General features: G+C 37.9%; 1 protein-coding gene across 1 annotated transcript in view; it reads left to right on the forward strand.

Annotated features, from left to right (window-relative positions):
* Positions 1–14,592, forward strand: part of prrc1 (proline-rich coiled-coil 1) — a 54,866-nt gene that overhangs the window by 3,697 nt on the left and 36,577 nt on the right. Inside the window, exons 2-4 of the mRNA XM_088355765.1 lie at positions 3,564–3,669; positions 7,319–7,358; positions 7,458–7,663. Coding sequence (XP_088211891.1) covers positions 3,573–3,669; positions 7,319–7,358; positions 7,458–7,663 — 343 coding nt within the window. The 5' untranslated portion in view covers positions 3,564–3,572. The remainder of the gene's footprint in view (positions 1–3,563; positions 3,670–7,318; positions 7,359–7,457; positions 7,664–14,592) is intronic.

Consider the following 14,592-nt stretch of genomic DNA (forward strand, 5'->3'; position numbering starts at 1 on the left):
CGAATCCCGGCTCCTCCGTTACATGTCGAAGTGTCCTTAGGTAATACACTAGACCCCTAATGCCCCCAATAAGCAGGTTGGCGCCTTGCATGGCTGCACGGCCGCCATTGGTGTTAAGTGTGTGTGAATGGGTAAATGTGAAGCACATTGTAAAGCGCTTTGGGAAGGCTTCGTTGACTTGAAATGCGCAATATAAATGCAGATCATTTCATGTAGTAGAACTTTTTTATTATCGTAATACTTTAATATTATTTGTGTAGGAATTCTGTGGTATTTCTTCTTCTAAAGCAAAATTATATATTATGTTCATGTTTATAAGCATTTAATTAGATATTTATCCTTGCAATAATTTTTCTTTATTTTTGTAGCATTCCTATGAAAGTTCTGTTGTAAATGGTAAATGGTCTGCATTTTTATAGTGCTTTTCAAGTCAATGAAGATCTCCCAAATTGGTAACTAATTCGAATAATTTGGTAAACGATACATTTGTAATGTATTTATTTCCAAACAATTTTGGCGACACCGACGTGACTTAAATGGGGAAAAGACTTCGAGAGACCACAGGAAAAAGAATCACAGGGGTCGCAACCCTGGGCGTCCATCCCAATCTACGCAGGTGATAAATTAAACATCACAAATTACAGCCTGTTTTTCGTGGTTTGGTGGGAAGGTAAAATTTGGTAAACTTCCTGCTTGGGGATAGTTTGGTGCTATTCGTGGTTGTGATGTTGTGATACGGTGTAAAATTTGGTATTTACGTATCGCGAAGTCGGTTGAATTAGTCTGCACATTTATTGGGGGAATAATTAAATACTAAAATTTGCTGCAAGCCAAGGCTCAGAAGTATTATAGATGGTTTGCAGGTTATGTGTATAACTATCTTGTTCGTCGGGATTTTGTGTTACATTAGGTTTATTAGCCCCTGATCACAAATCTTAAAGGGCTGCACAGACCACAGATTATTGCAAACCAAAGACTATTATTACACCATTCCCTGATCTATAACCTACATGAGGGCAAGGAAAAAATTAAAAAACCCCACATTAGGAAAATGAAGATACCTTGAGAAGTGCCCCCTTTCTGCAGAATGTTGTGAGCTGCTGTGCCCAATATCCATTCTAGAGAAATTACTAACAAATTATTTATATCTGCATTATTTTTTATAATGTCATTATGGTTAATGCAATTTCCGGATTGTAGAGTGCACCTGACTATAAGCCACACCCACCACTTTTTGACTTATACAAGCCGCATCCATGTATAAGACATGGTTGCCTGTAGTCAAACTTGTGACTCAGTTACAAGTTTGATCCGGGCCACGCTGTTTGATCTGCAATTGTTATTTTTTTTTGGTTTGAACAAATTTATTGACACTAATAACAGAAAACAATCATGACAATCTCAACAGCAATTAAGCACATTCACAATATTATATTTCAATATGACGTTTAACAGCAAACAAATGTGAGGTTTGAACAACCCTTCTCGAAAATCTCAATAGCAATCAAGCATATTCACAATTTCATTATATAACATCTTTGTTAGTGTCAATAGATCCGTTTCTCTTTCCCAACTTTTTTTGGTTTGAACAAATTTATTGACACTAATAACAGAAAAACAATCATGACAATCTCAACAGCAATTAAGCACATTCACAATATTATATTCCAATATGACGTTTTTAACAGCAAAACACAATGTGATGTTTGAACGACCCTTTTCGAAAATCTTATTAGCAATCAAGCATATTCACAATTTCATTATATAACATCTTTGTTAGTGTCAATAGATCCGTCCAGGCCAAAGTCGATTGTCCTCGGTCTGAACAAATCCACCGACACCAACAGCAGCAAAACAAACACGACAATCTCAACAGCCATCAAGCATATTCACAATTTTTTTATATCTGACAATATGACGTGACGATATGACGTTTTAACATTCTTTCCTGACGTTTTCAACATCAATAAAACAATTTCAGAGTTATTTTCTTTTAACAGTAGTTAACCAGCGTGTAAAAGGCAATACTATTGTGCAAGGGCATAGCTCTGCCATCCCACCCTCCCAAGCAGCATCCTTCCAGTCCTCTGTGTGGGTCCTCTCCCTTCTGTGTGGGTCCTCTCCCTTCTGGGTTCCACAACCCAGGCCGTTGCTGCCGGGACTCCCACAGTGTAGCTCCGGTTCCCCCCTCCGGGTGGGTGCAGACGAGTCTTCTTTATGGCTGCGTCCTAGGGCCGCCGCTCGCAGATTTTTTTTTTGGTTTGAACAAATTTATTGACACTAATAACAGAAAACAATCATGACAATCTCAACAGCAATTAAGCACATTCACAATATTATATTCCAATATGACGTTTTTAACAGCAAACACAACGTGAGGTTTGAACAACCCTTCTCAAAAATCTTATTAGCAATCAAGCGGGGGGGTTCTTAAGGGTTATTGTTCTATCTCCGTTATTCATTATCCATTATCCGTTATCGGTCAGTTCATAATACGCTACAAAGCCTAGGAGCCGGGACACTTACTCTCAGCCAAAAGGCCAAGTTAAGGTCCTAGCCTTAAAACCTTGCTGCGATCATTGCGAATGCACCGTTCCCGGAGGTACTGCTATACCGGGCCAATGCGTGGAGTGGACAGAGCAAGCTCTTATTCCATCTCCAGATAAATTCACAGTTCAAAAACCACAGCCATTTAACATTCACGGGATACTTCAAGCATATTAGATAGCATACAAATTCAGAACCACAGTTGACATGACATATGGCAAATGATACCCGTAATTAAGGTATGATGCAGACTTCTAAAGTCGGGGTCCCATTGAAAGTAATCCAAGGAAACAAAACGTATATTTCCAAAGTTAAGGGTGGGAAAAATATATATCCACTATTCTCCGCTGCGACAACAGACAGATCTAACGGTAATTCAGCTTTACCACATTTCCCGTCAGGCCGCGTTTTCTCCGCCCCTTATTTTTGATTCGTCCGTAGAACACATAACAGAATAAATCTCTAAAGTAAATACATTACAAAAATATGCAGTTGCAAATACATATTATACATGGTTACACATATTTACGAAGAAAGACGGTACACCGAGAGAGTTTTCAAAGCTTTAATAATAATAATATAACTTTCATCCCAAACCGTGCCTTTGAAAGGTACCAACACACTTGTAGGATCACGCTCGCAATGTATCAAACGTACCTGTAAGATAAAGGCACCCCGTAAATGTGAAATTCATGGTAAAAAACTTGAACTTCCTTCTTACAATCGCCATCAAGGGCATATTTCTCAGTATTGGAACATACCTTAATTCTACAGAAAATATATGTTAAAATTTAGAGACTGCAATCTTTATTGGCGCTCATATCCAACTGGTTTTAATCTTACCTTTTAAAATCCTGCGCTGCTGGTGGCAGTTAGAAAAATTCCATAAATTGGCCGCTTCACTGAATAAACCGCAGGGCTGAACATTTGGGAAAACAGTGGCGGCTTATAGTCCGGAATTTACGGTAATTGTATACATTTAAGAGTTAAAATCTATGCTTTTTACGTGGAATTAGGTAAAAGAGATGATGGAAGAGAGTGGGATTGAGACGAATCCTCCAACCAGCCCTACACCACCAATGAGTGCAGCTGCTTTTGTCGGCCCGCCACCTATTGACATAAGTAGGATACTCCTTCTCCTATATATACAGTATTTCTAAATGTGTATGTGTATGTAGTTAGAGTTGACATTTATATGTTAATATCCCAGTATCTAATAGTGATAAAGTAACACATTTTCACAATGACGTGGAAATGAATTAAACACCCATTATAAAAATATGTGCCATTATTTTAATAACTTTTTACTCAATATTACATTTTGTATTTTTCAACATTCTTTCTATCTATCTACCTTGGTCATATCCCTCAAGAGTGGTGACTGACAGCAAGACACACACATACAACAACAAAGAAAATAAAAGGGAAATAAATAGCAAAAAAAACACACAAAATTTTTTGGACCATGGCCAACCCAATTGCCCAAACACCTAAACAAGTTAGGCACCTCAGCGCCCAAGTTGGTCATGCTTTCGTCCCTCCAGATGAAACGGGACAAAGCAGCCTTGTCATTCGGGTCAGGGTGACACCACACACTCTTTTGTTCAACAGCAGGGCCCGACAGCTTACACTGGTTTACCCCTCCCGCATCATACGGGTGCCAAGCCCATTCTTAACAACGTGTCCACAATCCCACTATCCTTTCACAACATCTCTCCACTCCTTTCTATCACACACAAGAGCTCTAGCTTCCATTATATTTAGACCTCTTTCCTGCAGTGCACTCATAACACCATCCATCCACGTCAATCGCGGCCTTCCTCTTGGTCTCTTTCCATTGACTTCTGCTCTGTAGATCCTCTTCAACATTCGCTCCTCATCCATCCTCTCCATGTGTCCAAACCAACCGAGTACTCTCTTATCAACACGCTTGCTCAGTTCCACGACTACTCCAGTTCTGTCTCTCACAATTTAATTTCTCAGTCTATCCAATCTTGTCACTCCTAACCTAGTCCTCAAACACTTCATCTCAAAAACATTCAACTTCCTTCTTAAATCTGCTTTCAGACTCCAAGTCTCTGCACCATACAACACAGTCGGGACAATCACACTCTCATACAGTCCCCTCTTAACATCCATACTCATACTCCTGTTGTTATTGATTCTTGTTTCATCACTCTCCTCAGAGCACCCAAAACCTTGCTTCCTTGATTCATTCTCTGTGCAATACCTCACACTCCATTCCACCAACTGCAGCCACATCACAACCCAAGTACCTAAAGCTTTTAACTTCTTCCAGCACCTGTCCATGCAACCTGATTTCTAACACCATGCCCACTCCATCACGTGAACACTTCATCACCTTACTCTTCCCAACATTGACACATAACTTACGCCTATCACATACTCTTCCAAACTCCGTTACCAACCTTCTCAATGTTTCCTCAGAATCAGCCACAAGCGCTGTGTCATCTGCAAAACAACAACTGACTTACCTGCCACACTGTTGTCCATCATGTCTACACCTCTGCCAAATACTCTTGCATTCACCTCGCTCACCACACCATCCATGTACACATTAAACAGCCTTGGTGACATCACACACCCCTGTCTCACACCAGTCAACACAGGGAACCACTCACTCCCTACTCATACACATGCTCTGCTGTTCATATAAAAACTCTTCAATGCTTCCAACAACTTTCCACCCACTCCATACATTACCATCACTTGCCACAACGCCTCTCTATCAACTCTGTCATACGCCTTTTCCAAGTGCATGAAAGCCAAATAAACATCCTTACCTTTTGCAAAATATTTCTCACAAACCTGTCGTACTGCAAACACCTGATCCACACATCCTCTTCCTTTCCTGAAACCACTGTTCTCCTCCATCACCACCTCATTCGTTCTTTCTCTCACTCTCTTAATCAAGACTCTTCCATACAGCTTACCCGGGCACAGACAACAAACTGATACCTCTCGAATTGCTACAATCATACTTATCACCTTTACCCTTATACAGTGGCACCACACATGCACTACACCAATCAACAGGAACCACACCACTTAAAAAGCATACATTCAACAAGCGTACTAACCAGTCAATCATAGCTGTGCCACCTTTTTTCAGGCATTCAGCAGTACAATCATCCAACCCAGGTGCCTTCCCCCCTTTCATTTCTTCACTGCCTCCTGCACCTCCCATGTTTCCACAGGCTTCACATTTAAATCACCCAACACGGGCATTCTCTCCATACCATTGATCGGCTCGACTCTCACTTCTCTCCCATCCTCCACATTTAGCAACTCCTCAAAATACTCTGCCCATCTCGTCCTGACTGCACTACCGCTAACCAGCAATCTACCATCCTTATCTTTCACTTTCTCTTCCTTTCCAGACTCACTGTTTCTTACTCTTTTCACTTCTTTCCAGAACACTTTTCTCCTTTCCTCAAAGTTCACTCCTATCTTTCGACACCGTTCATCATTTGCTTTCCTTTTCGCTGATTCCACTTCCGCTATTACCAACCTTTTCTTCACTTTATATCTTTCATACGCATCGCCACTCTTATCTTGCAGCCACTCCTCAAAGTCGTGTCTCTTTTCTGTCACAGCCTCTGATACCTCATCATTCCACCATTCACTCCCTTTCCTAATACCTCGACCAACTTTTCTCATTCCACACACTTCTTTTGCACTCCTCAACACTGCCTCTTTAAACCACTTCCATTCAATTTCCACACTCTCCATTTCTCTTCAACTAACCCGTTCATACTCTTCCCATATCCTCTCTATAAACTATCTTTCCTTTTCTGCCTTATTCAACCCTGACATTTTCACCTCTTCCCTCACACTCTTCTTATAAGTAGCCCTCCACGATACATCTATTCTCAGTCTTCCTTCCACATAAAAATGATCAGACATACCACTCATTTCACCTCTGTAAACATGCACTCAACAATCTACTTAACATCCCTTTCTTAACCACTACATAATCCATCAGTGCTCTGTCCACCATCTTGCCACTATCCACTCTGACAAAGCTATACTTATTCACATCCCTCTTTTTAAACAATGTATTTCCAATCACCAACTCATTTTCCACACATAACTCAATCAATTTCTTCCCACTCTCATTTCTTCCTGGTACTCCATATCTACCAATCACATTTTCAACCGTTTCATCACCCACTCTAGCATTCAGGTCACCTTGTATTACCACTCTTCACCCTTCTTTATCACTTGCCACACATTCGGACAAGTCCTTCCAGAACTCCTCTCTCTCCTCAGCGCATCTTTCTGAACCATGTCCATATGCACTTATAAACATCCATACTTCTACACCGCACTTCAACCTCACCCACATCAATCTGGAAGACATCTCTTTCCACTCCACCAGTTTTTCATTTGCTTTCTTACTCACAAGCACAGCCACTCCTTCTCTAGCATGTCCACCCGTAACTCCAGACCTTCTACCATACATACCTCCAAGCTGTAATTCACCTTTCCTTTCATCTTTGTTTCACTCAAGGCTAACACATCAACATTCCTTTTAGTCATCATCAAATTTTGCCCATTAGGGGTTTATTTTAGAAAAGGATCACTGTATACTTTTCAGTATATACGGCGGGTCTCTGGATTGTGGGAGACCCTTTCTCTTAAGTGTTAATATTGTTCTGTGTTAAATGCAAACCATTTACACTTGTCAAACATGGATAAGCATGCTGTTAAAAGAAGTGTAATTCATCATTTACAATTTTTGTTTCAGATCCACCAAACCCTTCAGTCGCTATACACACCAGCTCAATGTCAGTCTTATACCCCTCGGTCAATACTACCCCAATTCCTTCTGTTAGCAATCCCATGACCTGATCTTCTATCTTTCCATCTCCTTCTTCTCTTGCCAGCCCTTTAAACACCAATGCTTCAGTTTCTGCTCCTTCCCTGGCGTATTCCATCGGACCACCTGCATTGTCCTGTGGTGCCCCTCCTTCTAGGCCTCCAATTTCCAACTTTTCCATGAGTGCAGGATATGACATCACACGAGGTCATGCTGGTCGAACGCCACAAACACCGCTGATGCCAACATTTTCTAGCTCAGCTTCTATCCCAGGTAACGTGTGCTACAGCATACAGTGATGCTTCTACGTTCGAGATTGATTTCTTCCCGGATTGTGCTCCTGATACCAAATAACTGTAACCATTTAAAGATTAAAAGCCGCGTGCTTGGATTTAATAAGGAAAATCAATTCTGTCTTTGTACATGCCGTTTTTAGGGATCTATTCCGCAAGCACAACTAATACCTGTATACCGTATTTTCCGCACTATAAGGCGCACATAAAATCAGATTTTTAAAAAAAAAAGCTGACCATGCGCCTTATAATCCGGTGCGCCTTATATGTGGATTAATAATGAATTACAAGGTCTCGCAACAGCCACCGACTCCATTTTTCGCTTAGAAGAAGAAGTGCGCTGTGCATACTAGGAAATATTAAACAACGATTCTCTTTTATTTGTGCGTTTGTGTAAAGACCCTGAAATGGTTCCTATTAAGAGACACGCTTACAATGCAGAGTTTAAACTCAAGGCGATCAGTCACGCTGTAGAACACGGGAATAGAGCAGCAGCAGCGAGAGAGTTCAACATTAATGAATCGAACACGAGAGTGGCTCGAGCCGGCAGAATTTAGAGTCCCCCTAGGAACTCGCTAACTGAACAATGGTTCCATGGGTGAATTATGTAAAACCCACTACAACGTTTTACATTTTACAGTTATTATGTTATTGCTTTACTGTTATTGTTTTGCACTTGTTGTTTTTGCACATTAAAGAGTGTCACTATATTGCGATTGCACTAACGTTTAATTTACCATAACAGTATCAGACGTTTTTTTGCGTGTTGACTAAATGGAGGAAAAGTAAAATGTTATGCCTTGCTGTTGTTCAAAGATTTTAAAGATGTGTCACGAAAATGCTTTACCCCAGAGAAAATAATAGAACGGCTGTTTATTCATTTTGGAAGTGAATGGAGTTGTGGAAAGCTTGTTTGTTATCTATAGTGCGGAAAATACGGTAATCCCCCGAGATATAATTATTATTATATCTATCTACTTCCACCGAATTTTAACGGGTGACTCCTCCCAGAGCTTTTGGAGTAGCCCAACAATTCATATACCAAAAATTCCGGCCCGTCAGGGACTCTTGTGCTATATCTTTTTATAGTGATACAAGCCTCCGGGGCCCCTTGCGGGTCCCTGGAGACCAAAAAAAGTCCCCATCAGGAATAATGGGTTTTGAGATTCTCCCATCCGGAATACATGGGCCCATTCATTTCTATGGGTAGTCTTGGTAACGAGGCCTTTTCCAGAGGGTAGTCATAGTAAGCAGGGACTGTCCAGGGTGGCTTGAGGGGGGCCGACTGTTAGAGCTATATATTATATAAAAAATAATAATAAATATATATATATATATATTTTTTTATAGTTTATGCTAACTATATTTTTATTCCCCCCTGTTGAGACACTTCCTGTGGCTCAATTTAACTTAAAAAAAAACAACTAATTCATTTATATAGATTCATATATTTTCTTAAATTATCTTTATATTTATTATAAGTGAAGGCAAAATCTCCACTATAAGTTGCCATATCCATTTTGAGCATTATATCCCAAATCTCCACTCGAAAATAAACAATTTATTTTTTAAATTGTTAGTTCTAAATCTCAAATTTTGCCTTTTTACTAATTCCAGTCACTGAATCAGTTTAACGATTATCTTTGTCAGAATCATTCACCCTGATTTGAGTGATTGAGTGTTTTCTCTTTTGCGGATTGGTCATATTCGAAAAATTCTGTATGCACTTTTTATTTCCATTTTCTTTTGATTTTTGATGTGTTATCTTGCTGTTGGTCATCCCCCTCGAGGCAGATGACCAGGGTAGATTGTTAAATCACCAATAAAACGCTTTTATTGTTATGATTCACTCTTTATTTTGCCTTTTGTTAAAATCATAACCGATATATTATCTTTTCAGTAAGTAAATTTGTTCAAAATAACAGTATTTTGCAAAGAATTACTTATTGCTCCAGCGAAGGTCGGGGGGTCCCGTCCCTTTTGCAAAGAAAGCAGGTAATTCACGCTCAAAGTGGATGACTTTGCCAAAAATGAAAAATACCCCCCAAAAATGTTTTCAATGTGGGCAATACTCTAATGGTGTATGGTTATTCTAATTGATTATTGTTGAGCTATTTGACAAACATATGAATTGTGTTATACTATAGCATTTCTTTTGTGTAATATTTTTCTATTCGTCCAAACTTCATAATTTGACTTTCAAAACACAGCTATATGGAGAGCTTATTCAGAAGACAATTTTTCATCAATTGCAGACAGGTTCAAAACTAGGTTTTAACTCTTATTTTACTGAATGTCTCAAAACATCCCCCCCGCTGAGTTAAAACCTCAGTTCAATTTTTTATGAATACAAGTGAAATAAGATAGCATTAATGATTTTGCAAGATAAATTTATCAATCTTCCTCGTGTACATATACACTTTGTATTTACAAGACTATATAACTTCAAGCAGACGTATTCTTGAATGTTGTTGTGATCCAGTCTTTGATTTGCGTATTCCACATTACATTCACCATTTGAATGTTGCTTTTGGCCCATCAAAAGTACTTTTTCAAAATGTGTCCATGTCAATCACAAAATGACTTTGTTGTCTTTTTTGTCAGTTCCACTGACAACGAGTCCAGGTATCTTCTGTTAGCTGTCTGAAAAGCAGCTGGGGTGTGCTCCATCACCCCCGTGATCTCGCTGTTGATGAGCGCAGCTGGGATGTGCTCCATCACCCCCGTGGCCTTGCTGTCGATAAGCGGCGCAGACAATGGATGAATGATGTCTTTGTTAATTTTTCTCAACTGTGTTTCCCCTCACAGCAAATAACATTTTGTCCGTGCCCTCTTTTTGACAGGTTGATATGCCCTTTGGAGAGTGCATTGATTTTCAAAAAAAAAGTATTTTGTGGAATTCAGTGGCACTTAAGAGTCTGGTTAGTTTTATCGTGCTTATGTACTGGGATGTTTTAGTAAATTAGCCGGATTATTCAATGTCTTAAATTTTTCTCTGAATTTAAGTAATAGTAGACATTATCTTAGTTTAACCAATTTCTATCCATTTGTTTCCTGTGCAATTATTGTCAAATTAGCATGATATGTCTCGAAATCAACTAATCCGTTATTTTTTAATTCCTATGATTCTCTCCAAGATTGATCATTTTCTTTCTTATTGTCTTCTAAAAATGCTCTTCCATAGACACTGTTTTCTTTTAACTTAACCAAACAATAAGTCTTTGTTAGAATGTAGAATTTGTATTATTGTAATACTTTGCCATTGCACTTCTTTTTCCTTTTTGGTTAACTGCAAATGAATGGCTGGATTAAACCCTAGAGGTTTAATTCTGACCCAATTGTGGAAACAATTATTTGATTAATTTGTTTACCACTGTGCTCAGCATTTTTTTCTATAATATAATTTTTATGTATTGTGTGGTATGTATCTTCTTATTCTAAAGCAAAACAATATGTTATGTCCATGTTTATTTGCCTTCAATCAGATATTCATTCTTTTAATAATTTTCTTTTATTTTTATAGCTTATCTATAAAAATACTGTTATATGTTTTGCACAATGCTGACAATTTTTTGCACTACGATGACTATTTTTGCACATTTGTTAATCATTTGCCAATTGTAACACTCATTCTAAAAAAATTCAGTGTGGAATCAATTGTCCTCCCAGAGGATCTAGTCCTTTGGGCTAAACTCATCGAAATTCCAAACCCTCACACTATCTAATCATCAAAAAATCTCAGAAAATGCCAAATCGAACTCAATGTCAAAACTTTCCAATTGTCTTTTCCTCTCTCTCTATATTCATAATCAATCTCTTGTTATTGATTCAATATAAAGCAATGCATACTGTCACTTATGAATTATCTTGTTGGCTCGTATTATATTATATTATTATCATAATCCTTATTCTGTGCAATAGTCTTTGTTCTACGCAATAGTCTTTGTTTTTGTAATTAAGGCTATACAAATTAACATGATCCGGCCCAACTATAATACTTGTTTTTTTTTTCTTTTCTTTTCTTTTTAAAAGAAACATTTCTATCAGTGACTCAAATAGCTTCAGCTACGTTATTAATGATTTCTAGTCTCGAATTTTCTTTTCTGTGTTAATTTGTCGTCATTTTCAAACTTCATTTAAAATTTTGATTATTTGAAATGATTTAGATCACCTGCCCTTTTGTGTGCATTATTTTATTGAGAGTAATCTATTATTGAATATGAGAAAAAACTAAGGAAATAATATTTTTACCTATTACGCCTCTTTTGAATTCGTCCATTTATAACGAACGAGAAGATGGACACTAAAATTATGGACGGTTTCTAGTCATCTTCTTTGCTTTACTCGTCCTTGCTTTATTAGGAGCAAAACTACACGTCTTAAAAGTTCTTACCCTTTTGCTATTCGCATATTCAATGAGAAATGATTAGTCTTGTTACTTACATAATCTTTCTTTTTAAACTATTCTGTATAATTATCTTGTATTGTACACTCAGTGTTTTCATTTGGCCACGCACCTGTGTCCTAGAAGCATCATTTATGCTGGGGACGCAACTTTTTTTCTTCAAATTGTCATTATCATTTAATTACTCTTTAACAAAGATTTGCTGCACTACAAATTTTTCATCGTTATTTTGGTTTTGCGGTATGAGTTTTTATTTTTTTGCACGCCGATCTTAGCTAACGAGATCTCGTCGCTTCGAGTTACGTCATTGTTTGTGGTAATTGTTGTCGAGCGAAGGTTAAGTCAGTTTTTTTATTAGACAAACGGCTTTTTTGGCTCAATTCATTAAAGAGAGCCGGCTTTCAAACGGCTCATTTGCTTTGATGATTGATATTACGAATTATGTTGTACAAAGAAGTTAAGGAAAGAAGGAAGTATAGAAGTAGAAAATGGAAAAAAGACAGGCCTATGGCCATTCCTCCTTACCATCAACAATTAGATGCAGAAAATAAATTAATAATTTGATGATCAAAATTAAATGAATACGCAGACATCTACTATATTTGTCACTGATTCACAACCTTTATGACACTAAATCTTGGGGGCTCATAGATCTCTGCCTAGACCCATAAATCTTCTCCAAGCTAGTTCACGGAATTCAAAATCCCTTAGGGGCAAAATGAACCCCGTACACTACAATATCTCTCAATTAATCTATTCTTTTACATGTATCACATTATCATTATTGAAAGTTCAGAATTAAAATTATATGTGTGTGCAGCACGGCGGCGCAGTGGCCAGCACGTGTGTGGCATAATACTAAGGTCCTTGGAACTTCCTGTGTGTGTTCAAATCCAGCCACCGTGCTTCCTGTGCGGAGCCTGCATGCTCTCCCCATGCTTGCGTGGGCATCCTCCGGCTATCCGGTTTACTCCCACATTCCAAAGACATGCATTTCAGGTAGATTGGCTGGTCCAAATTGTCCCTAAGTGTGAATGAGAGAGTGAAAAGTCTGTCTTTGTGTGCCCTGCAATTGGCTGGCAACCAGTCCAGGGTGTCCCCCACCCAGTGTTCGATAATCGCTTGGATTGGCTCCAGCACTCCCGCTACCTCACTGAGGACAAGCGATGCAGCTGATGAGATGAGATATATATCTATTATGTTTATGGGTCATACTGGCCGCATATGAACACAAAACATTTTCTGGTTTCTCACCTATAACGCCCTTAGCGTTGACATACTCCTTTAATATCATCCAAATTGGTATTTTACTTACCGTTGTTCATCCCATGTAATATCTTCATCATCGTTATTAGTGCTACCTTTCCTCATCGTTCCATCTCCCGTTTCCTCCTTGGTGGGCCATGGGGGGGCCGTTGAGTCCAAATGAGACATGAACCAAATCTCTAAACTTTATAAAGCAGCGTTTTACTGCAAAATAAAATTTTACCTTATTCGCATTGTAGTATTTTCACGATAGATCCATAGTAATATTTCTGTAGTCTATAATATTTCTTATTGTTACAATGAAATGGTGTAGTGTTTGTATAGTATTACTATAGTATTTTGTAGTAGAATTTATATTATTGTAATACTTTGCCATTGCATTTCTTTTTCCTTTTTGGTTAACTGCAAATGAATGGCTGGATTAAACCCTAGAGGTTTAATTCTGACCTAATTGTGGAAACATTTATTTGATTAATTTGTTTACCACTGTGCTCAGCATTTTTTTCTATAATATAATTTTTATGTATTGTGTGGTATCTATCTTCTTATTCTAAAGCAAAACAATATGTTATGTCCATGTTTATTTGCCTTCAATTAGATATTCATCCTTTTAATAATTTTCTTTTATTTTTATAGCTTATCTATAAAAATACTGTTATATATTTTGCACTACGATGACTATTTTTGCACCAAATGCATATTTCACAAACCTTACAATACCAAACTGTATGTAACATTCTACATGCCAATATTTTTTGTGTAAATATTGTATTAATTATAACTATAACCTTATCTTCTCTGTTCCTTTACCTCACTTGAAGCTAGAGTGTCATGACAAATTTCATTGCCACAATATGTTAACCCATTTTGAATCCATGACTATAAAGGTATATTCTATTCTATTATAAATGGTCTGCATTTATATAGTGCTTTTCAAGACCAGGAGGACCTCCAAAAACACTATATAATGTGTTGTGTTTCATACTTACCCAATTTTCAACAAATTACTATTCTTTTTTTTAATTTAATTAACTTTTCCCCTTTGCATTTCTTCCTCTTCTTACGCGCCCTCTTACACTGGTCTTTAGCTCACCAGTATAATGCGAAAACGACATATAATCTTCTACTTAATTTTAATTTCCCACTTAATTTAAAATTTTTCCTTCAAACCAATTAAATCTACTATTTTAGCTTCACCTATTCAATTTGTTAATGACGTATCTTGATCTGCAACAAGT

This window comes from Urocampus carinirostris, chromosome 16, assembly GCF_059441175.1.
Source record: "Urocampus carinirostris isolate Australia breed hairy pipefish chromosome 16, RoL_Ucar_1.0, whole genome shotgun sequence".
NCBI lineage: Eukaryota > Metazoa > Chordata > Actinopteri > Syngnathiformes > Syngnathidae > Urocampus > Urocampus carinirostris.